Source organism: Anoplolepis gracilipes, chromosome 8 (genome assembly GCF_047496725.1).
Source record: "Anoplolepis gracilipes chromosome 8, ASM4749672v1, whole genome shotgun sequence".
Lineage (NCBI taxonomy): Eukaryota > Metazoa > Arthropoda > Insecta > Hymenoptera > Formicidae > Anoplolepis > Anoplolepis gracilipes.
The window spans coordinates 10780832-10806720 of record NC_132977.1 but is presented as its reverse complement, the minus strand read 5'-3'; the positions used below and the strand labels follow the sequence as shown (position 1 = coordinate 10806720).

Below are 25889 nucleotides of genomic sequence, written 5' to 3'. Positions count from 1 at the left end.
TCTTCCTCCTCCTCCTCCTCCTCTTCGCTCGTTCCGTTTCCTCCTGGCACGCTATACACGCACCAACACGCGGGTCAGGAAATTTTTCGTATTTCGTTATTCTCTCTTTCGCTCTCTCGTCCCCGCGGCATCGATCTACAGATTGCGTACAAATAATTTTCGGAATGCCAAGAGACGTATTTGTCCGTCCTAAATTCGTACTCGTTGCGGTATACCGGGCAGCAGGGCCGAAGTGATTTTCACGATGGAATTTCCTGAATTTTCAATTCTCCTCCCCTCTGACCGTTCTCTCTCTAGCAAGCGTTCTCTTCGAAAACGGAATGTAATCTAGGGTAATACGGCGCGTAATGCAATCGGTACTTTGCGGCCGCGTCTTGACTTCCGGAACGTGTCCACAATTTTCGTGGATGTAACGTTACGCTTTCCGATGGACTCTCGAGTTTATCCCTGCTCCCGTGTTTAAGCAACACCGCTATAAAGAGCATTCCAACATCGTAGATTCGAGGATAATGATGGAAACCTTTTGCATCGATAATTTCTGTGAGAGATGTGTGTCACGATATATATTAATTTACCTCTTTATATTTATCAATTCACTTTTTTTTTTTAATTATTCTGTTGCATCGAATCTTTCAATTAGCAATTTCGTTAGCAATGTACATTTTTTCCATAACGTGGAAAATCAAACTCATCAATATTATAGCAGTCAATCAGCGATTTGTTTTGATTATCGAACGCGCATCCGATGTTTCCGTCCCACGCGTTTGATTAATCGAGTACTCATTTCCGTTATTAATGACATCTCTAGCCAAACAAAGAGAGAGAGAGAGAAAGAGAGGGAATAGAGTTCGAAACGGCAATTTACGAAGCTTGTTCGTACGTGCGTCGCAAACGTGTTTAAGGGAGGAACGTTAGCGTTCGCTTTAACGTTCACTCGAGTCGGCCATGGTGCGGATATATCGGAAAAAAGTTGCCAATCCCCCTGCTAGAATTCCGACATGTTTTTGCGGCGGTATGCCGACGAGTCCGATCAAGTCGGACAGTGCACGGCGTCTTCTTCTTGCGAGGGATTAATGCCCCGAGATGTCTACACCTACGAAACACGCTCCACGCGCTCTCCACGCTCATATCGCGCGAGCGAGAAATTCGGCACACGCGTCCATCGCTATCGAGAGAGAAGAGGCTGACTCTCAGGTACATACACCTACGTCGAATCCCACGCGTAATTCGCTACCGTATCCAAAGGGCCCCGAAGAAGTTGAGCCCCTATATGCCCATGGTAAGGCACGTCACGTTCCTCGGGTGGGTCTCGTTAAATCCAAACAGGCAAAATTCGATGTACTACGCAATATAATACAGTATTGTAAAGCAATATCTCCCGAAAGAAGAGAGAAGCAATGGCGGGTGGCGGTAGAGCAAACAGGTTTTTCGAGCGGGACCCCAAACAACGATGACGACGTATGCTTTGCGCAAGTCGCAATAAAAATTTTTTAATAAAAAGCCTCACCTGCGCGCATCCTGTGGTCGATTTGTTAGCTTCTTTGTGGAGACGCGATGGCGAGAGAAAAAGAGAGAGAGAGAGAGAGAGAGAGAGAGAAAGAGAGAGAGAGAGAGAGAGAGAGAGAGAGAGAGAGAGAGAGAGAGAGAGAGAGAGAGAAAGAGTAGGAAGGAGGAGAAAACCAAGAGTTGATCCATGTTGCGAGGAAGGACAGAAGTAGAAAGAAAACGGCGCCATTATGACGTGCGATTGGATTTTGCTGCTTGTTTGCGAGTAGGAGCGTATCGTATGTCAATACTTTTCCTTTTCGTTCTGTATGTAAATTCGAGCCCCGTGGGGGCGCAAGGGCAGCATCAATCAATGGCAGACGGCGGCTGATTAAAAATTGCGCAACACCATGAATTATTAATGCGACAATAAACGTGCAAATTCCTTTCGTACGCGAGCGTCGCTTCTTATAATGTACGATTGCCGGGGCCTTGCCGTTTTAAGAAATTCCCTCTTGCGCGAAAAATTCACGCAGCTACCGAAAGTCTAATAGAGCGACACGCGCCCGCTGATGTTATTATAGCAGCTCCGTAAATTGACGTTTCATCGATATTTTCAACAATTTTTTATAATAGAGTGGTGAAAAAGAAATTAATGATAACATCTCCATTATTTGTTACCTCAATGTTAAAACGTTGATAAAGAAAAATGTAAATTAAATGTGAATAATTTCGAGATTGATAAATCGTTAATTGAAATAAATCTCTGCGTTTGAGTTTTATATAGGACAAACAATATTGTTCGTTTGGAATTTTATCTTCAATCAAAATAGTCAATAGTATTCTCCAATATTGCCAACTTTTAATTGTAATTTAAATTTGAATAAAGCTAAATTTTTATTTAATAAAAAAAAAATAGGAAAAGGACAAGTTGCAAGTAACGATAAAAAAGGAAGAATTAAGAAAGAAACTAATCGTATTCTCTGTTTCTTATTTCATTTTATATTGATAAAAAAAAAATTTATATTAATATATGAGAGAGATTAAAAAATATGTGAAAATTGATATTCGAAAAATACATTTGTTTTTGTTTTCTTTTTCTTTAAAAAAATATATATAGTTTATATCCGCGAATTTATTCTGGAAAAATATGATTGTATATTTATTTTTTCGTTCACAAGAATATGTAACAAAGTTCATTCAGCGATTTAAGAATGTAAGTATCAAGGTAAGAATGCATCTTCTCGACAGCAACAAATTACGGTTAACGAAATAAAATTTCTACAATGATGTTTTATGTGTTTTCGGAGGACAGTCGCGCAAACAAAGTTTTCGGACACCCTCCATGGTGAGAATAAACGATGTTAATAAAAATGACGAGTGTATCGCGCGCGAGGTACAAAAGCAGCGCGCTTTAAGACCCTCATCAGCGCGTAAGCGATGTATTTCGTATAAACCCGAGAGAAGGACGGTATATCTCAGTGCGGATGCCACGATACTCTTCCTGGTCGCCGGTTCGCCGACCGTACGCCTGAAAAAATCTGAATATTTCCTAAAACGACAAGCCACGTCGTTGTACTTTAAGCAGACGAAGGGAAAGGAGGCAAAAAGGCAAGAGGGGATACCTGGTGCACGAAACCTCCCACGCGGGTAGTTATCTCGGTGACTTAATACCAGGTAATGTGCTCTCCAGTTACATCTCAGACGATTCGACCGGGTCGGCTTGCCCGGGTGCCAGACGCACTAAACTGGTGATGGGTGACCCACACGGGATAAAGGGGGGCAAAAATGGCGGAGTAGTCTGGCGACAAGATGGAAAAAGCAAGAAAAAGGGAGAATGGAAGGAAGAGAAGCAGAACGAGGAAAAATTGAGAGACAAGATGGCAAGAAAGCGGAAGGTGTGATACTCAAGTCACTCGATATCCGGTCTCGTAGACCTATCGCGCCGCGTCGAAGCAATCGGAAACTCCTTTCCCCATGGGGAATTTATCAGCAACCCATTCGCATCTTCGTTTTAAGCGTGCGCTCGATATCGCATGTACTAGACAAATGCGATTTCGATCCAATTCGTATCTAGAAAGTTTAAGTCGATCTCCTCGTACGAAAGATATGGATCGCTCAGAGATTCCGACTCGATCTTTTAAAAAAAAAATCAAATAAAAAATACGGTCATAATAAAAGTTTTATATAACTCACACTTGTTGGAAAGATTTTAAATTTGAATTTTATCATCTGTCAACGTAAAGAAATAAAGTTTTGTTTTGATATTTTATCCTACGGTCGCGTATCGCGAGCAATCTCGTCCTCGCACACATTATCGAGATAAAAGGAGCATAAGTTTACATCTTCTATTCGAATAGAAATAGAAGAAATAAAAGTTCGGTTGTCTTGTTAATGGACAAGTTTGTCGTGAGAATTGCGGGAGCTATCGAGATTCGGAATCTCGACCGGTCGGTGAGATAATAACATGGGCGATATCCCGTGGGAGATATGCGTGTCGTCGATAGGACTATTGTCCACCGGTAACAAGATATATAGAAGAGCGAAAAAACAGGGACGCGCTACTTAAAATTCTTAATGGCCGGGTGCGGCGTAGAAAAATGTCAAGAATTCTCCTTTCTCGCGAAGGAGACTAGTATTTCAAGACTAGTGGTCGGTTATCCACATAGGAGCCGAAGGACGAGCCACGGACTCGAGGAGGACAAGCGAGATCTCGAGGGTGGGAGAACGATAGAACCGTGTCCGTGTATGTGAAGGAGACGGTAATTGAAGAATAAAAAACAAAGAACATATGGCGAGGTGTTGAAGTTACCCGATCCTCGTGTTTGTAAACCTACATACATGACGATCCGAGATATTCTTACTTTCGCCAACGGCTCATTATTGATGAGTTTAATGGGTACTCATTCTTTTTGCGCGCACCCTCGTTTTCATTGTATTAGGAATATTGTATTGTTAAATGTCGCACCTAATAAGAAGCGCATTCTACGAGCAGAAGCGCAAATTCTATAGCGAACGCTTAAACTATCGACTATATGGGTGGGGCTTCACTTCTAATATAGATCGACTCGCGCAAACGTAAATATAGTTGGATATTCGATTTACACAGAGTAAATTGAGAAACACGCTGAGGAACCGAGGAAATTGTGTGCGTGTGTGTTCAACGTTTCGAAGTAATTGGAATCTTTTATTTAACATTTAGCAAAACATATATTAAAAATGTGATTAAACACACATAGTGCTTGAATAATCTCGAAAAATAAAATTTCTCTTCTACATTTGTCGAGATTATCTGATACTACTGAATTTCATGTAACTTCTATCTCGTGCATATCTACACAGCGGGATTGGTCGAGAAAGTCCGGTGAGGGGAAAAAAACATGGTAAATTTCGATTTTTACTATTTCAGATTTTGTTCAATGGAATAAACTAGCAAAAAAATAACTAATATGTAATACTAAAATATATTTATATAACTTTATGTAAAAAACTATTTTTGTTTTAAGTAATAAAGTATCATACTAATAATTATAGTTTAAAAAAAATAAGTATCACAATATATAATAATAGTCTTTTTTAATGCAAATTAATGTGTGAAAATTTAAAATTTTTAACATATTACTAAACTTTATGTAAATTTTAGTTTAATAAGAAAAATCTAATACGAACAGAAATAAAAATTTTTATCAATATAGATCCTGGTTCGCGTTTACCTTTTAACATCTATCAAAAAAAAATTAATTTGTTTATTACGTCAATTCCTATTACTAATCTATGAATTTTATTTAAATAAATTAAAAATTTAAATTAAAAAATACTTTTTCAATCGACAAAAATATCGAAAAGTTTTTTATTTATTTTAACATTTTTAATAGAAAAGACCAATTTTTACCAGTTTTTATCATTTTACATGGAATTTATCAAAAAAATTTGAAATTTTGCTATTCTAAACACTGCTACACATACGAGAATTTCCTCCCGTACATTAATTAATTTATTATTCAATTAATAGTAACTTGTTCTCTTGTTCTAAAAAATATTTAATCTAATTTAATTTTTTTATTCTGTTTCGAAGGTGCTTAAAATTCAGGAAATATCGAAAAATTTCTATTGTAGCTCGATGTAATTCGTTTGAGTTTTATAATCTCTGTCAAACTTATTTTTATTTACGAGAAATAATTCCTATTTGATTCCATCTAGGGTGTGAAAACAATAATATTTAGGGATTCAATGCTCATGTTAAATCGTCCTCCTCGGTTACATTTATTTTCACATACTAGATGGAGTCAAATATAAATTATTTCTCGTAAACAAAAATGTATTTGATAAATTATAATAAACAAATAAATTGCATTAGACGATATCCGACTTTGTATTATCCAACAATTTTTGAGATAGGGATTCGCATGCGCGCCCCACCGCAAAAGTAAATCAAATATAAATTATAGAGTTCTGAACACAAGCTAAGATAACTGACCAGATTATTTGAGTAGACTCGAAAAGATGTTCATTTTCCAGGCCACCGCTTTTGATGACAAACAAACTGATATTTCTCTTCTCGCTTATTTACACGATTATTCGTTAATCCGTGTATTGTAATTTATGTATTAGAATCAGTAAATATTTAGTCATATTTTTATTTATGAGAAATAATTTACCTAACTGCAGTATAAATACTTACTCTCTAGTGTATAAAATTTGACTTAACTGATACATGTGCACGGAAAAAAATGTATATATATTTTTTTTAATTACTTAGTTTTTTATTTTGATATTTCTTATGAATTTTTTGTAAAAAGATAACAGTTTTTATGAAAAATATTGTAAAATTTATCCTCTCTTTTATGCGAGACAAAGTCGTTTGGTTTGAACGTGAATTCGATGTGAAAATTATATGGATCGCTAGGGGAATCGAAACGCCGAGCGTTTGAACTTTAAGGAATATCGAATTACTACGAGAGAATCCGATACACCGCAACCTACCGAAATTCAAGTTTTCTGAGATCGGCCTTTATAGAATTTATCGCTAACGATCGGCGGCACGCCGAGGCGTCTTTGCTGTTCGAAGCTTTCATTGCCGGCGAGCATCGGCAAGGATTGCACCTAATAAGAATCGCATCGTACGAGCCAGGAAGCGACACGGTGCGCTTTGCAAGGTACGTCGAGAGTCACGCGGTAAGCATTTAACCTATCGACAGATAGAGTTTCACGTTGAATGGGTATTCTCCGATGGCGAGGTGGAGAAGGAGAATCGTTAACATTATTCTTAACGGTACGTCGCGCCTTGCGAGCAAACGATAATTGATAGAAAAGAATGGCGGGGTTACTTTGTAAATTGTACGACCTGTCTTCGAGTGCGCGAACGCTAAAACGTTATGTATCGGCAATAGATGCAAGATGTAATACAGCTTCCACGTGCCGATGCACGACGACGTCAAAGTCGCTCCAATTCCGGTTCAAGTCCGACTGTATTGCATTTTACAGAAATGTCTCGTTGCAGCTGACGATACACGCAATGTTCGCTGCGTTTGAGATAGCTAATGTAAATAATCAATCTCGAAAATTTAAAGGGACAGCTATTTATGTAATGATATTTTTAAAAAGAAGTAAACAAGATTGAGAATATATATATATATATATATATATATATATATATATATATATATATATATTCGAAGAGAAAATTACAAGTAAATTATATGTATACTCGGGCATTCTCTTTTCACCGATGTGTATATATGCAGTGAGGACCATAGATTTGGTCCGTCGCTCTTTAAGTTACCGTTTAGCTTTGACTTAGCATATACTTTCACCTCGACTATCAACTCTAGAAATCCGGCTTGCCTGTAAAACTGAAACGACAACTGTTCGGGAGATTCCGTGCGCGTTGCGCACTCCCGGGCCTCCTCAAAAGCCACCGTACTTCAAATCCATCACTGAGATAAAGATCGGTTTTTTCAACGGATAATGTTTCACGTTCGGAAGATACTCCCGGCCGATCGTTAATTACCGCCAACGATATACGTCCGAAACTTTTCTATCGTCGGTTTAATGACTGTCAGACGAGTGGAAGGTAGAACTTTACGACGGGCCCGGGGTGGCAGATTGGAGGCGCCTGCTAACCAGGTGGTGATTCGAAAAGGCTCGATCCGATCCACGCCATCTGCTAAATCGTCGCCAGCTATATAGAGATCTATATAATTTTCGCATCGAATTCGCGTTTAAATCAAACGACTTTGCCTTTTCATATAAAAGAGAAGATAAGTTTCACAATATTTTTCATCGAAACTTTTATCTTTTTATACTTTTATAAAAAAATCCGTAATAAGTATCAAATAAATAAAAGAATTAAAAAACCAATATATATATATATATATATATATTTATTTATTGCTATATGTAATAAATAAATATAGTATATAATAAATAAATTTTTATCAACTTCGTAGAAATTGAATAAGAAACTTGAGTATAAATTTTACGATACAGTGAATATAAGTTTTATACATCATTAATTTAAATTGCCAATGTAATTTCCTAAATGCTGTAGATAAATGTGACATGTGAGAGATAATTGCCAATACTTATCTTTACGTTTAACGTGTTAATAAAATTTATAGTTAACCAAGCTAAGGTTCGATGCGTGAATTTGTTTCAAATTTTTCCTTCTTCATTATAAAACATATATACACACTCATTTAAACGAGATGCTGCGGGCAAGTCAATTATGAGAATTTTATAATTTAACCCACCAATTGAAATATTTATCTTCGTTAGCGCTTAAGTAGGAACTACATTTCATTCCATAACGATCGCGGGTTTCATTGCTGCTGACAAGTCGAGCATTACAAAACGGCGGCGCTTGAAGAAGGAAATTATTCCTGCCAAGCGTGAGAGACGCGTATCGTGTCGAAAAGCAAGTCGCATCTTCTTCGATATACCGAAAGATTTCTTTCTTTTTTTTTTTTTTTTTTTCTCGTAAACGCATCTCGCATGGAGAGGGAAAGGCGGGAGGACATGCTGAAAGGCTGCATAATCGTCGTATGGCGTGTGGCCAAGCATTAACATATAATGGTCACCGTCATTCTTCTCTCCGTCACGTAGGACCGCGTTTAATCATTCTCGGTCATCCCGTCACGTAATCCCCTTTTCGAGCGATTGTCAAGAGAGATTGCGGAGCATTAATTTGAAAAATGCATCATCGTTGTGTGGCTGGGGCAGTGTATAAAGCTTATTATCCAAAAACACGAAGCTCGGGCCCATCATTCAGCGATTACGCCGCTACCGACCGATAGATCCGGGGGAGATGGATAGATATGTATATCATGTAACGATTGAACATCTGAAGCAATGTTTGCCTTTCTAATCAATCTTTTTCCTACGAACACATTATATCTCTATTACATGAAGGCAGCAGCTTTTTCATTTTTATAATAGGACATGTGAGATTATAACGAATACTTGTTTCTCACTGCTAATAAGTACAGAAAAAAAATTTATTTTTCTTATTTTTATTATCTCTGACATATTTCATCTCTTACAAGCTCGTCGAGTTCAACTATATAATTTATATATATGTAACTAGATTTAGTATATGTATTTTCAAGATAAAATAAGAAATTATAAACAAGTTACAGTTACAATATATAAATAAATAAAATTTTATTAGTCGTATAAATATTATTAATCATAAATATTATTTTCCTAGATTTTTATTAATTCAATAATTATTAAAATAAAGTTCTAATGAATGTGTAATACATGTGTCTTTATAGGTTTACATTGTTAATAATTGCATATTTTAACGAGCGATTAAAATAAATAAATCGTTAATCTGCGACTTAGACCAGTGCCAATTCGAGTTGCATATGCAGTTCTCGATTTGGGACGAAATCTCCCGTGTACGCCGACTGAATTTCTGCTGCTCGAAATTATCGGTTCAAGTTTATACGACGTTGGCCGCTGCTTGAAACGGCTGCAATCGACAAGAAACTCCTTTAATTCGCATCGACTCAACCGATACGCGCGTACGTGAGTTTCTCTAGGATATTAAATTGTCTTTATCGCTAAACTCTCGAGTACGTTAGCCTATCAATGTGGCAAATAGACGTGTTGCAGTCGGACTGCACCTAGAGATAAACGACGACTACCTATGTTTTTATGTCGACGTGTTATTAATAAAAGAATTGATGATAAATTAACAATTTTTTTTTTTTTTTTTTTACAACAACGTATACTTCAAAAGAATTCTCTCTCGATGCCGTAATTAAATAAGATCTGCGGAGAAATATTTTTGATGTGAATAAGAGAACCCTCTCATTCGATACTCGTTGTTATTATATCAGTTCTCGTTGTCGGTCAGATACAATCGATCGTGCGGATAATGATAGTCATAGCGGAAAACGGTACAAAACTCAGCTAATAATAATACAGAGAATCTATGCGACGGCAATTTGAATAACGATCGGGAATTAGAGACGTGACGGGCGCGATACATCCCAGGCGGCCCGCAATCAGGGGGTTAACAAGCCGACACACACGGCACGCTCGTAATCGAGAGAATCGAATTCGCGGATGAATAATTTACACGTAACCCGGGATATCGCACGCGTACATCGCGCCTCCAAGATCACGCGCATAAATATTCCCGCCGCTGGCGTATACGCGGGTATAACCGATGACAGATTGGCGAGGCGGTTTATACAAAGCGCGTAGGGAAATAATTCGTCGTCCCGACAACCTCATGGGCCTTAAGTTACTCGCTACGATGTTATACAGTACATCTATCCGCGACTTAACGCGTCAAGGAAATCCACCGTACGGAGAGCCTCCTGCCTGCGGGAAACGATGGCGACGGCAGTGCATGAAAAGAGATGGAGAAAGAGAAGAACCTTTCTTAGGTTCCATTCTTTCTTCCTTCCTTCCTTCCTTCCTTCCTTATGGTGTGAAGAGAGTACCTCTTCCATAGCTCTGCTATCTCGGCGAATGCATTCGCTCTCTCCTCGCCTCGCGCGCCTAACGAATAGACGAGTCCGCGTGAAAACCGATTAACCACAACCTTCCTTGCGTGTCCCTAAATAAATAGACGCACATGTGTGCGCGTATATGAAAATTTAATCTGACTTAAAAAAAAAAAAAAAAAAAAAAAAAAAAAAAAAAAAAAAAAAAAAACCGATCTTCGCGCCTCGAAAAATCGCGCGTATAATGTACGACACGTGGCGATACGTCACCTTTTCCGTTACGGTACTCGCTATTTATCATTTCGTCCATCTTCTACATCGCGTTAAGATACACTGAAACGCGGACGGTAATAAATCTTGCGATCCTTACTAAGATTACGCTGTTTTCGTAGTATATTATGTACTATTTACATTGTATATAAATGTAAAATTTTGTAAGCGGTATTACGGCGCGAAACACAATTATTAACACTGTCATAGAATTACTGACAGCTCATTAATAAAATTCTATTTTTATAAATTCTAAAATATAAAGACACAAGAAAACTACACACGGGCTACGCAGTGATGAACTCTTTACCAAACTATTGCGCATAATCATTTAAATAAAGAGATAATATCGTTTAAATAAAATACATATTATATTTGAAAGTTTATTTTACCTGAGAATAATAGAGATACAAACATAAAGCAGGAAAGCATTATTAAAAGCAATAATTTTAAAATTATTAATTAAAATAATTTTATCAGAAATTAAAAGAAATAATTTTATCAGAAATTTCCATTTGAAATAACATATTTGTAGAATATTTCCGCATTTAATCATTTTAAATCTTTTCATTTTTTTTATATATAAAACAAATATGTATTTAAGCCGAAAGGAACTATTGTATTTAATGCTAATTTATAGAAACAATTAACATAATTTAATAAAACACAAACAAAAATAATAGGATAAGTATATAGGACAAGTTTATTAAAAATAGTATTTTTAAATATTTCATTGACAGAAAGAATTATTTAAATTAACTGCTCAGAGCAAACGTCTGCAACGAGAAACATATATTTAAAATATTTCTCATTTGTATAAAACCAATTAAATATTTGAAATAGTATATTTGAACACATAGAAATAAATTATATTACTTTATATTATTAAACATTTATATAATTTGATAGGAAAAATAAAACTGGCGGTTAAATCGTTTTATTTTCTATGTAAAAAATTTTTCTTTTCCTATCTCTGTATAATATAAAACGTATCAACTCGATAATATTTACGCAAAAATATTTTTTTACACTCGCTTTTACGATTTCATGTACCTATTCCACATTTAATGATAAATAAGTCAAACATGAGCTCGTAGCAATTTTATCGTGATCATGGGAACGTGCAATTTTGAAATGTACAGTTCATTGTTGGAAAATTGCTATTATCAGAGCCAAAATGGAATAGCATGAAAAGAAGCTTTCAAGCTGCTTACGGTATCGCAATGAGGTATCTCGACAATCTCACCCTATTACTTTTACTAGATCGCTCTATCGAGCATCGAAGATAATTCCCTAAGAACGGCATGGCATTTTTCCCGTTTCTTATCAAACATTTATCTTGCCGTTTGCCCGGCGGCTTGAATATTTGTCGACGGATATATGATTTTGCATCCCAAATCAACAATTAGTCGGGCTTAGGAATGCTTTACGATATCATCCAATCCGCCGTAGTCTCTAGAGGCCTTCGCCCATCTACCGTCGCGGCCTATATCGTGATACATTGCCTCATAGACGACGTAATTACAATCTAACTAGAAGCTTGAATATTTCAATGGCACGGACGCGCGTGTACAATGTTGCATCTCAAATCGGCAAGTGGGCAATTAACGATACGACCGAACCGGTACCTCTCCGATTCTGAACGCGTCACTTTGCATTTAACCTGTCGAAGCAGCTCGTAACGAACTGGAAATATTAACACGAAGATATAGATACATCTAAAATGGCAATAAAAGTTGGTCAACGTCAACGGGAGGATGTACGCTCTAATTTCAATATTGTATATCAAATATATTCTGTACTACTACTACCATCATCTTCACTATACGCATCAGTGATCAGTTGCGTGTTGCCGCAATTATTCATCATCGTATTTTCAACGGTACAGAGCAGACGAAGCGAGACAAGAGAGAGTTTGGTATGCAAATAAAGCTAAAATGAAGAATAGCGTACTGTCATGCTCGCCGAGTTGTGAAAATCTTTACTCAGAAATAATAGATATAACTAATGGCAATATACATTACTCTTTAAAGGAACTTTGAGTTATTTGGTAGCAAACTGTCGATATTAATCATTGATTTCATTTTATAATTAATCTATTACTTCACATAACGTTTAACGATTAAAAAAAAAACACATTTAATTTAAAAAGTAACTTTTCTTCAAGTCTAAAGAAAAGAGTACTCATTTTTAGTAGTCTTTTTTATATTCCAGTGTAATAGCTTATCTTGATTAAAATGAACAAAAATTCGAATGTCTAAATATGAGACAAGTAACGTTCATTGGTTTGTTTTCGATATTTCAATTATTTTAAATTACATTCAATTGAATGTTCGAATTTTTGTTCATTTTAATCAAGACAAGCTAAAGCTCCTTATCAAAATTTTAAAAAATTTGAGCTAAAAATAATAAAGGAGCCATTTTAAGTATTTTATATTAATAAAATTGTAACTGAAGATATTGAGTATGACAGATAATTCTAATAAATATTTTTCAATTTATTCAATTTTATTATGGGTTTTCTAAGTCATTAAGCAGAAATTTATAATATTAAAATAAATTCAAAATGATGAAATCAATATGGCAAATACCAAAATTAATTTTTCACGTATTTACTAAAATTCATATAGAAATTATAGAAATTTTTCAGGTCGAATACCAATGCAAGATTAAAATTTAATATAGATAAAATAAATAACATTGATGAAATAAAACTGATTAAAATTGATGAGATAAAATTTTTCCAGCACGTCACTGTAACTATAGCATGATAAATTACGCTAAACTCCTTTTGACATGAAACTTTTTCAAATTCTAACACAATGGAGCAACTCTGATCATAAAATCGCATTAAAACAATAATTATTCTTTTTTGTTGGATTATATAATGAACGGCTTATACATTAAGATAAAGTTCAGCCTATATGACAGTGTTATATCTCGCTAGCAGAAGCCGACTACTACTACGCATGTATAAGTTAAGCGCTGATCTAATACCGATATGTGCCACCGGACCATTTGTCTCCGAGGAACGGTAGACCCGGCGCTAAGCAATCGTTTCATTGACGCTTCTTCACGAGCGATAGTCGTTGGGATGAGAAATTACGTAGATCATGCGACGGACTGTACCCCCAGATAGACTATATCGAACAAGGTACCCTACTGCGTTGCCGACACGAGGGGCACTGTAAATGGTAAAGACGACTGGTGTGTGTGCGTGTGTATTTGTGAAAGTAGTAGAGATGGTTTGTGGATGTACATGCGAACATGTATGTATGTACAATGTACAGATAGGCACCGAAAGTGGTCATGGGAAAGGTATCGGTGCGTTAAGGCCAAGACTGGATTCCGCGGGGCGAGGCCGGCTCGTTGGCGGGTAGGAGAGTGTACAAGGTCTTCGATACCTCGTAAATTACCGCTCGGTCCCCCCTTATCACCCCCGCTACCGCCCTCCCGCCCGGCTTCGCCATCCAGTTCTCGGTTCTCGGCTAATGTTAAGCTGTCTACGTTTCGTTTTCGTCCTCCACCGAGGAAAGACTCCGTGATTCCCTTCGCCCGTCTCTCTCGCATTATCATCACTCTATGAAAACTCTATGAAAACACCGCTATGTATCTGAGTATACGCGACAAGAAGATAATTTTTAGCAGGCACAAGAAATTGAAGACACAATGCCCAGGCTGTATTAATCTTCTCACGAACATCAATATGTGAGATATTTTTTACAAGCTAGCTATACTAAAACGTGACTCTATAATGGCATTAATAATTTATTTGCAAAATTTATCACACTAAATTTCTTTTCTTTTTTTCTTATGTATAATTTATAATTTTTAAATGCATTATGTGAAGTAGTATTCTTTATAGAGATCGTAATTTTGAGAGATGAATTGTCGAATAAAATAAACCAAAACTCGAATGTCTAAATATGAGACCAGCAGCATTGTTGGTTTATTTTCAATATTTTAATTACTTTTAATTACATTAATTAACAACGTTCTTCAAAATATTGCGGAGTTTCAATAATAAGTATAAAATTGCGATTTATAAATGTAGAGATGAGTTAAAATTTTTTATAAAACGAATAGAGATAAACTAAGAGTTAAAGATAGTTCCTCATTTTCTATCTGGTATCATAAAAAAGTTTATATATTAATATGAGAGTAATGTGCTATAAAATGATCCATTAATATATGATTGAACTAATCGATGATTCAAAATTCACTTGTTTCTACTTTAATAATTTTGTTAAAAAAAAAAGATTATATCTTCTTTTTAAATGTTAACATATTTCAATAAAGGATGATATATTTCGAATAATGATAAACTCAAATTCTGATAAACATTACATTTTTCAAGCTTATCGCGAAAATGTAATTATTTTTTGATACTGTCGGCAATAAAAGGGGAATATGCACGATTAAACTTCACGTAATGCCATCGTTATAAATGCCGTGTCGTATTGTAATTCTTGCAATTTAGCGGACGCGAGTACGAGACAAGATCGCGAATTCGCGCACTATATATACCAAAGCATGTATTCTACCTCGAGTGCCCATGGGGATTTTTACCGATGTCGGACAAATCCGATCCGATTGGAATGTCAAGAAGCCCGACTTTAGCCTCGGCAATACTGCTACTCTGGAGTGCATTCGCTTGCAAAAAGAAAAACCGCCCGACGTCGTGGCGCGGACCGGGGCGAATATTTAGGGAGGAGGGAGAGGGGGGGGGGGAGAGAATGCATATTCAAGATCGTAACGATGCAATTTCGATGGCGCATACATAATGAGAGTCTCTCGAGAGCGCGGCGCGCCGGCTTGCCCGGTTAATATCAACCTTTCTGCACAATGGTCCTATCACGAGGAGACTCGGAAGAAATTTCGATGTTCAACCGATGGCGGTTGCATTGTCATACCTCGCGCTCTGGCTCAACAAAGACCGCTTGTGCAACGCAACGTTGCTGGCTGCTGCTGTTGCTGCCGCTGCCGCTGCCGAGGAGCAATGAACGAAAGTGTGCGGTATTGACGTTGAAAAAGGAAGAACAACGACATAATCTCAAATCATCATGCGGGATGAGTATCCGGCCGACCAAGCTGCCTCCCTTCCCCTTTTCTTGCTCGAGAAGTGCGATTTTAACCCGTTCATTAACCCTCGAATACGTCTCACGCTTCCGGTACACTCGGCGATGTCTTTACCAAGTTGACAGTACCACGCGATTGGTAATCTGACTCTGTCCAAGAGAATACAAAGACCGCGGAAACAATAACAGTGCGTTGAAAGTTCCATTACAGAGCTCGATTACGAGCGCATATTAACGACATTGTTACAGCTTGATGTTGCACAATGCATCTGTTAATGGATACGTTCTGTTATAACGAAAATCACGTTATCCGTACTCTCTACGTTGCATAAAAAATATTCCGTATTACGTGGCACTTAGGCAAGCATGCATAAAAATATATGTAATATAAATTTCACATTATATATATAATATAAATAATTTAAAATATATTTTTTTCTAAAAAATAAAATGTAAACCGGAAAGCTATTATGCGCGTAACTCACGATGCGTTTCACAATAAATTCTTTCTTTTCTCCTTTCTTGCTCCATTTCTTTTTTCTTCTTTTTTCCCGTCTTATCGCAGAGTGTCGCGAAATCGCTTCGAGCTTCGATAAAAGCACATCGGGTTATCCTCCCGTCAATTAGCGCGATCGCCGCAGCGAAAGGGAAGGAAAGAGGGGAGGGGGAGAAAGTTAATTTTGATGTCCCCACGGCAGCGAGCCCCCCGAGGTTTGTGGGAGGAAGCGTCATCACCGTATTACGGCCGAATAATCTCCTTTATCGTATCTCGATCCTGATTAATTTAAAAATATGCACGCGTTAACGACGCGCGTGCAGTATATATCGCACGCATTACGCACGCAAGGAGGAAGAGGGGGACAATCGGTTCGCGAGAATCCTGCGAAGGACATCCGCGTGCTGGGTACTCACGCAAATGTTATTCCCCTCTTCCCCCTATATAACTACACTGAGAAGGAGAAGGAGGATACCAACGGCAGACAAGGGAGAGGGGAAGAGTGAAGTCAACTTTACGACAATATAATTTTGGTAGCGACACACACGGACGGCGTGGAATGCGACGATCGGAGTCAACGAACGGCGTATAGAAGTCTTCGATACGTCGTAAATGCCCCCTTCCCCTCTATTCTCCTGAACCCACCGTACAACGGAGCTCTTCTGGGGACGAGTTATGTGGAGTGTTTCGCGAATATCGCGATATCAAACTTTGCGAACGTGCCCCTCGTTGTGGATTATCGCAAAAGATTTTTCGATCCGCGCCCTACGATTATTTTGACAAATTAAAAAAATTACGAATCTCAACTTTTCGGGGCAATCTTCTTCTTTAAAAATCGATTTCGAGTAAGCTCTGTTGTCAGAATATTAAATTGAAACTTTAAATCCTCAAAGTACTGCGTTAAATTTAAGTTACGATAAAGCAAGAAGTGACAGTTTCATTATAAAAAAAAAAAAAAAAAAAAAAAAAAAAAACTGTTTTTAAATTTGCAGGAGTTTTGTAAAAATTCTGCAAACATCCTATGCGTTGTCAGAATACTCACGTCGTCTTCGATCGCGATTGAAAAATTGGCAAATCCCGAAAATACACTGCTGACGGCCGACCGATCTCGTCGCCAGCGAACAAAGCTCGGTAAATCTGCGTTATATTGCTGATCGCACAAGACTGGCTGAAATCGAGATGACCGTGACGATCGCGTTGTCTTCGAGATACATCCATAAACTTCGGTACCGAATATTCCCCGGGACTGCATAGGTCGGATCAATAACCGCATAAAGTGCGAGAAGAAAAGGCGTGCAACGGCACGTTTCGCAGTATTCAGTCTCAGAACGTAAACGTGCGTGGACTGAGGAACAAGTTACGAGAGTCGGAGTATAAAATATAGAGACCTGTGATCACGTCGCTGTGTTTTTCCTCCACGATCACGAGGGCAACTACCGCGCGAAACTACCTTACGCGCTTCACTTTTTCATCTTCCTCGACTTTTCGCGAGTGCGCGGATACACTCGATCTCGAAATGCATGAAATGTCGTTGCTTATAAAGGCGCGAAATTATAACTCCGCGCGAAAATACTTTGGATATAGCTAAAAGAGATCAGAAACGTCAGGGTAACGATCAGGAAAGAATTAATACGTTCAATTGTGTTAATTATATACATCTCTCACATGTGGCAAGTATGATTATACATCTCTGATACAGTGTAATTATTTATAGAAAAGATTGTAATAAATTCTTAACAATTTTATAGTCTGCAATTATTTTGCATCGCGTTCTTAAATTATTACAAAAGATTCATGATGGCATGTAATTTTAATACTTGCACAAGAAAAATTAATATTACTGATATTTCTTATATTGTACGTTATCGACTCCGAATGCTCTACCGCGTATAAAAACGTCTGTTCTTACCTTAGGATAAGGTACCAGATATGTGTGATAAACCGGTGCAACTCCCGTCGCCGAAGAGCGCGAAGGGTGAAACGGTAAAAAGACGCGGAGCGAGAGAAACGTCCCGTAAAGTATTGTTTTACTTTCGGTGCGTTTCCCGATAAAATCGCGGCCGACCCATCAGCGGGCCTCGTTTGAAACCGAGAAGGAACCGATGGTCCGTAAAAGAGAGCGCGCCGCCGAGAGACAGTCCACCTCGTTCCTCGTTCCTCGTTCCCGATTATATATCGGGTGAGTCAGTGCTCGCTGGAAGTTCCGAAGGGCTGCTTCAATCGAGAAAGAGGGAGAAAAAAAGAGAGCCTATTGTCGTGCTTAATTTAGTGTTAAATTGTTTACATCTCATTAATCGCGGGGGAACGACAACGATGGGACCTGGTGCAGCAGAGACCGTCATGATCATCGATGCACGCTCAATCATGGGCGCTCCCACCCTCTCTTGAACCCTTTCTTTCGGGCCTCATCATTCAATCTCGAACGCTGCCGGTTTTCTCGAAATAAGAGCGTTATTCGCGCGCGCGTCCTCTCGTTTCACGTCAAGCCACATCCGTTTATTGTACATTCCGTACTCGATTCGATTCGAGGGGACCTCTCCTCTCGCGCGTAGGTTCCATTTCGATAGCCGACAAAACGACTTTGGACCGGTACACTTAAAGCAATTTCCATTCGCGCGACCGTCGAGCTTGTAACGGCGGTAGCGATACAGTTAAACCGCATTACAGTCGGAACGATATCGGCTAGTTTTGATTGCGCATCGAGTATCGGCAAAGGGATCGTTAAGGAGATAGTCAGACTTCCATCGTGAATATATTACGTTAATGTTCTCTTAGCACTCGAGCGCGCATCGGAAATGGAATGGAATTGGCAAATGACATGAAACGTTCCGCGTAAGATAACAGCGGTCGTATGTTTATAAGAAAAAAGTAAAAAGATCAAAAAGAATATTACGAAAGAAAATATTTCTCTTATACATACGTGTCGCGATTGTCTAACATTTCTAAAGTAAAATATTATAGAGTCAGTTATTTTAAACGAAAACTACACACTTGCGTTCAGATGAAATTTTGATGCCTTTTACATGTATACATATACATTAAGACGCACGATAAAATGTAGAACTTGATTAATACCTATATCTAGCAATAAAGAACATACACTGTGTGCGCGCGCGCAAGTCTTGATAAACATGTCTCGTAAAATTAAAATACTTGGGAACACAATTTATTTATCGATACAAACCGCAAAAATACCCGTTTATCGGCGATCATAAAATATTTTTAACCGCATGGCTTTTCCGTCGCCGCTTTAGTAAGCTCGTAAGAGTTTACGGGCTATGATCATAGCATAATTTCACATAATGAGAACTCCGGTACTCGATAGGTCGGGGGGAATACGGCGACTATCTACACGGAATCTCATGCTATCGGCTTTCAATAAGGTTGATAAAGTCAACTACAGGGAGACGCGCGAGAGGAGCGAGTCAAACGCCTATAAAGGAGATGCAACTCGCGAATAATTCACTCATTATCTGCGCCATCTCCTCTCGGCCTTAGCAATTTCCAAAGAACATAGTCAGGTGACTGTGTGCGTGTGTTTCAGCAAACACGATTATATCGTGCAAATCTGACTTCGTAAGATTAATACATGCTTCGATCCTGATACTGTTTTAATTAAATGTTCCGCAAATAATTGGTAATTCATTAAAATTTTTTTTAGTCGAAAAGAATGGTACTGTACATAGGTATTTGTGTAACAGCACCGTAACAGCATATGTGTAATTCTTTTCTCGTCGTAAACACTTGTTAAAAGAAAAAAAATTATATAACTTTCGAATTTTCAAGTATCGCAACTCTTTGAAAATCGATACTCGATTTATAAGCAATATATAGACTCACCAGTTAGATGACTTCCGGTAAATTCGAAATCGTCGTCTTGATCCCAATGCTTCAAGCTCAAGTTTGACAAAGACGTTGCGTTGGCAAACTCCAAGTTTGCAAAATGCCAATCCAGTATCTGCCGATCCTTGGATGATAAGTAGACGTCACTGAATGAAAAAAAAAAGATAATTTGTATATCAATCTATATATATGATTTAAATTTATTTTGGATAATTTATATTTTATAATTTGCAACAAAAATTTATTAATAATTTTGATTTCTATAATAACAAAATAACATATATGTATTCTGATATATATTTTGTATTTCAATTTTTAAAATGTAAAATAAATTTTCTATACTATATAATAGCATATAAATTAACAAGTATATTTTTTGTTTTATTTACTACAAATTTAAGATTATTTAAAATTAAATTTAGAGAATCTAGAATACAACAAATTTACCTGGGAGGTGATGCTTCCAGTTCTTGTAACTTTGCTTCAATTTCCTTCTGCTGATCTGATAGTTGATCCCATTCCTAAAGTATAAAATAAATAAATATATCATTAGTTATCACATAATATATCGCATATATATATATATATATATATATATATATATATATATATATATATATATTACTTATAACTTTGTGTTAAAAGTGCATCATTAAACTACCGTACCTTGCAAGCATTATGGAGATCACGTAATTTAGATCGTAGCACAAATTCTTGCGTTATTTCTCGAGTTTGTAATTTACTTTCCGTCATTTCTTTGTATTGTTTATTTAATTCCACCAAACGGTCCATAATGGAAATCATCTACAAAATAAATTATAGTTTAATCATATAATTTCATTCAGTTTAATATCATTTCATGTACATCACATTAAAAATATTTAATAAAAAAAATAGTTTTTAATTGTACATACTCTGTGCTGATTAGTAACTAATCGTCCTTGCAATGAGAGTACAGAACGCAAGTGCGCTACTTGGCGTTGTTTTACACCTTGTTCTTGTAAACGTATCACCCATTCTAATGCTTGACCTAAAGACACTGGACGTGTATTACCACCTTGTCCTCCAGCTCCTGCACTGTTTACATAATTAAAATCTAATTGATGCGAAAGATAAGAGGTGGCTTCCAGTAATCTATTAAATTCTCTTTCAACCATTTCATCTTTATCTTTTGGAACCTGCAAAAAATATAATACACATTTCATTTAAACTTTGACATATAATTAGTGTATATGTATATATTAAAACATATTAATAGCATAACTAGTTTATAAGGCAGTATTTAATCTTATTGTTAAAAACGGTTATAATAACAACCATATTATATTTCATAATATATAACAATAAAAAATCAGAGAGATGGATATATTTCTGTGTTAATAAAATATTTTTAACATACCGTTTGACCATCACTTTCATACAATGGACATTTTTGCCGAATTTTATGAAGTTCCATATTAATTTGTTTACTAAGAGTCGTTACAGGATTTCCACCTAAACCTGTGACTACCATAGCTCCCAAATCCGCAATATAATTTGATTTACGAAATGTGGCGATTCGCCCACCAACACGGTCCTAGAGAGACAGAAATTAATAATTGAGTAAAAATAAAGTTATATAAAAATAAAAATCATTTAAAATAAAATGGAATAGTTATAAAAAACTTACTCTAGCTTCCAAGACAATTACTTCTAAGCCAAACTGTTGCATCTGCTGAGCTGCTGCCAATCCAGCAATACCAGCACCGATTACAATGACTTTACCTAACTTTTTAGTTGGTAAAGGCTGCAACAAACAAATATAAATTATTAATTTCTTTAATAACCATTAATAAATAATATCTATTAATAAATTAATAACTATTGATAAATAATATATATAATACAATTATAATATTAAAATGAAACAAAAACATGGCATTACTGTCTTAAAAATATTTGATAATTTGTAATTTAATAATATTGCAGTTTTAAATTTATTAAATTACCTTAAGACGTTTAAAAACTCCAAAGTTTATAAAACCATGTCGTTCTAAAAAGGTATGAATCCTACGAGTGAGCACAGTATCACTATTATAAGGTGGCTCAATTTGTGGTAATGCATTTTCGATAATTAATTGTTGTTTGGGATTTTCTAGCCATATTTGCAACTAAAATGTAACATTATATTAAAAAAGGAACAATATAATCTCATAGTTTATAATTTACATACTTACAAGTCTGTTTCTAATGTGTAAGAATACTTTCTGCGTTTGTGGTGGTCCACCAGAAACATCAGGGAAACATGCAGCTTCGGTAGATGTCAATTTATCAAATGGAAGGCGACTTTGAAACGCTGCACCTTCCAATCCATTCAATAATTCCTTCACTAATATAAATACAAAAATTAATATCTGCATCAACATTGACAAATTTAGATAGATAATTCATAAGATACCATGTGGATCTTCATGGTCACTGTCTTGATCATCTTCTTCTTTGACTTCACTTTTTGAAGCAGAAGCTACAGGTACAGGCACCGTAGATTCAGATTCTTTTTTCATTTCTGTGGAAACTTTCTTCTCTGGTGTTACAAGGCCAGTTTTAGATTTCTCTGACGTATCCGAGGCATTCTCATCTTCTAACTGATTATATTTTTCCTCCATTTCTCTATACTCCACCTATAATTGGATATATATAGTTTAACGTACAAAATATATACATACATAATATACACCTGCATAAATATAAGAGGTTAACTATAAAAATTTCATATAGAAATAGAAAACTTTTCTTAAAAAAAAAGATTTAAATAAATAATAATTTGTCGAATAATAAAAAATAATTAGGTAAAGTATCATGAACAATGTTTGCTCTACATGTAAACAATCAAAATATAGCCTCACTTTATAATGAAAAAAACAAAATTGCAATAAAATGCATCGTCATAAAATATTACAAAAAGAATTTATTCTTCTGATTCATTATCACATAAAAAAATAAGACATGACCCAAAGCGACAGCATTACAGTCTTATCGTTATAATTGTTGACGTACGTAACCACAAATATATAAAACATTGCGATTGATTTTTAAGGATATGCTGGGGGAAATAAAACACATACCTTCGCTCTTTTCCTGCGACTCATTTTGTTTCAATTATTTAAATGTAGTAAGTTGATTTAAAGGCGTTAAGAACAGTCACTGCAACGTAAAAAATTTCAAGTTTGTTTTGATGCTTCTTGAAACTTGAAACAGCCGGCACATAAACGTAGGATCTGTAACGGAAATGTGTGTGTGTGTGTGTGTGTGTGTGTGTAACTTGCGATTGAGAGCCATCTGAGAATAAACGTAAGTAATCAACAGGAAACAGGAATATATTCACGGAAATAACTAGAAAGATAGAGACATGCCCAATATATAATTACACGTAAAAACGATAAGAACGATAAGACTGATAAAAACAATAAAAATTTACACGTTATATAATTAGATTTTTACAAGTAAATGTATAATATAAGATATATAAATAATTTGTGTTAGCTGAAAACTCTCAGATTTATCTTTCTTTATTCGTGTTATACTACAGTTTTAACATTTTAAATATTTATTATTTCTGCAATATTTTTATAGTCAATATCCACATTAATAAAAATTAATGATGACTGAAATAATTATACGGAAAGCTAAACGTGAAGATTGCGAAGCCATCATGATGCTTATACAGGTAAATTTGATTAACAGTGAATAAATATCTGGGATAATGTAAAAAATATTGTTTTGCAGGAATTAGCAGATTATGAGAATATGCCTGATGGACCAAAAATTGATTATAAGAGTAAGATTTATATATATTTTGGTATTGTGTTGTGGCAAATTGTATAAAAATGATAATATAACATGAAAAATATATTTAGCTTTAGAAAGAGATGGCTTCGATGGACAACCATTATTTTTCTGTAATGTGGCAACGTCTAATGAAAAGATTATTGGTTATACTATCTTTTATTATACCTATACTACATGGCGTGGAAAAGTTATGTATCTAGAAGATCTTTATGTAACATCAGAGTTTCGAGGCAAACATGTTGGCATCAAGCTTCTGAAAGCTGTCGCAAAAGTATGTTTAACTAGAATTAGATATGTGACATGTATGTATCTGATTCAAAATCTTTGCAGGAAGCAGTTGAGAATAATTGTAGCAAATTAGATTTCTTGGTTCTTAAGTGGAATCCAGCAAAAGAATTTTACAAAATATATGGGGCTCATGATCTGACATCTGAAGAGCAGTGGCATTTTCATTCTTTCTTAGACACAGATTTAAAAAAATTAGCATCAGATTCTGAATAACAGAAAAATCAAAATATTCTAAGATTTATATATAATATATAATATATTGATTAATATAAACAATCGTATTTATTCATAAATATGAATAAATATATACCTCAAATATAGAAGCTTTACACTAATGTATAATTCTAATAATAAAATATATAATTTGCAAAATATTTAATAGAACAATATTATTGAAATTCACATTTATACTATATATGCATATAATCACATATTTTTTCAGTATTTTCAATATTATGCATGCTTATTTATAAATAGATTTATTTTCAAAAATTAAATTGTCAATTATTTTATTAATATATTTGATGCAATGCTTGAAACTATGGTCGCGCTAAATGATATTTTATTTCACATTTCAAACATTGTCAAGTATTAAAAAAATTAGAGAAAAAGAAATTTAATTTTAAAAAATAAATCGCTTGCAAAGAAATTTTATCAGAAATGTGGAGAAAAATATCGACCGCGAACGCGCGTATGCAATTTCATGCGTAACTTGATGCGATCATAATATGCTAAGCATTAGGATTTAAATGTAAATTAATCAATTTACCGGAACATTAAGTTATACAGAGAGATTAATTCAGTTTTTATACCTTTATATATATACAATATGCGAGTTTTGAAAGATTCAGAGATATGAGATCTTTACACTTACCTAATTATTTTCGTGTTGCTAAATCATCCTCCCGCGTCAACGGCCGCTATAACGCGCATGCGTAGTTATAGGAAAAATCAGTCTAGGCAATCTTTAAATTTGATTTTCTTCAGGTGTTCCAACAGAGAGAAGCCTAAAGGTGCCTTTTCATGCTGACGCTCGACGTTCATTTTCAGCGTCAAAAGACATCACGTGACCAAAAATAAAAATACCAATTCGTCAATTTTGATCACGTGATCTGTTTTGACGCCAAATATGAGCGTCAAGAGTCAGCATGAAAAGGCACCTTAAGAGACGCCACGGCCCGGTTTTACGTAATCCCTGAAAGCGATACGCCCTCTCTGGACATTAAACTAAATAGCCAATGTCCACGAATGTTCTCAATGGATAACGCATAATGTGCACAGTTTTGGTTGCGATCCGTGCTATGTCCACAAAACTTATTAACACATTTTGCTTATTCGCTTTCACCTAAAAATAACTTGTTATTTCTCCACACTGGCAATAATTTACTTTTAATATCAAATAACCAAGTAAATATTGTCAATATTCTAATTTTGCCAATAACATCTTGATTTTTTGAAATTCTTTTTCTTTTATTAAACGCTATTTTTATATTCTACATTTTACAAATTAAAACTTATTTAATATAAAAAAGAAATTTTCTTTCAACAATTTAATAATTTAGAGTATTGTATTGTTCTATAAATAAAATTATAAACTTTTAGTTATCTAACATATAAGTCCTGTATTATTTTGCAATTAGC

At 35.7% G+C, this 25889-nt stretch overlaps 2 protein-coding genes across 4 annotated transcripts in view; one reads left to right on the top strand and one right to left on the bottom strand.

Moving 5' to 3' along the window:
• The window catches only part of Su(var)3-3 (lysine-specific histone demethylase Su(var)3-3), a 109689-nt gene extending 86314 nt beyond the window's left edge, over positions 1–23375 (bottom strand). The window contains exons 1-10 of the mRNA XM_072897250.1: positions 23237–23375; positions 22570–22792; positions 22349–22500; positions 22121–22282; positions 21802–21918; positions 21532–21708; positions 21047–21310; positions 20799–20936; positions 20580–20653; positions 20130–20278 (exon numbers count right to left, since the gene is read on the bottom strand). Of these exons, the coding sequence (XP_072753351.1) occupies positions 20130–20278; positions 20580–20653; positions 20799–20936; positions 21047–21310; positions 21532–21708; positions 21802–21918; positions 22121–22282; positions 22349–22500; positions 22570–22792; positions 23237–23260 (1480 nt within the window). The 5' untranslated portion in view covers positions 23261–23375. The remainder of the gene's footprint in view (positions 1–20129; positions 20279–20579; positions 20654–20798; positions 20937–21046; positions 21311–21531; positions 21709–21801; positions 21919–22120; positions 22283–22348; positions 22501–22569; positions 22793–23236) is intronic.
• Positions 23348–24561, top strand: LOC140668335 (thialysine N-epsilon-acetyltransferase-like). 3 transcript variants are annotated; one of them, XM_072897262.1, is made up of 5 exons: positions 23348–23462; positions 23745–23838; positions 23898–23949; positions 24029–24231; positions 24291–24561. In XM_072897262.1, the coding sequence occupies exons 2-5, from the start codon at positions 23770–23772 to the stop codon at positions 24459–24461; spliced, it is 495 nt and encodes a 164-aa protein (XP_072753363.1). In that variant the 5' UTR covers positions 23348–23462; positions 23745–23769; the 3' UTR covers positions 24462–24561. The 3 variants fall into 3 exon arrangements, with proteins under 3 accessions (XP_072753363.1, XP_072753362.1, XP_072753364.1); XM_072897261.1 differs by lacking the exon at positions 23348–23462 and adding an exon at positions 23474–23614 and having other exon boundaries at positions 24291–24560; XM_072897263.1 differs by lacking the exon at positions 23348–23462 and adding an exon at positions 23519–23541.
• Positions 24562–25889: the final 1328 nt, after the last annotated feature.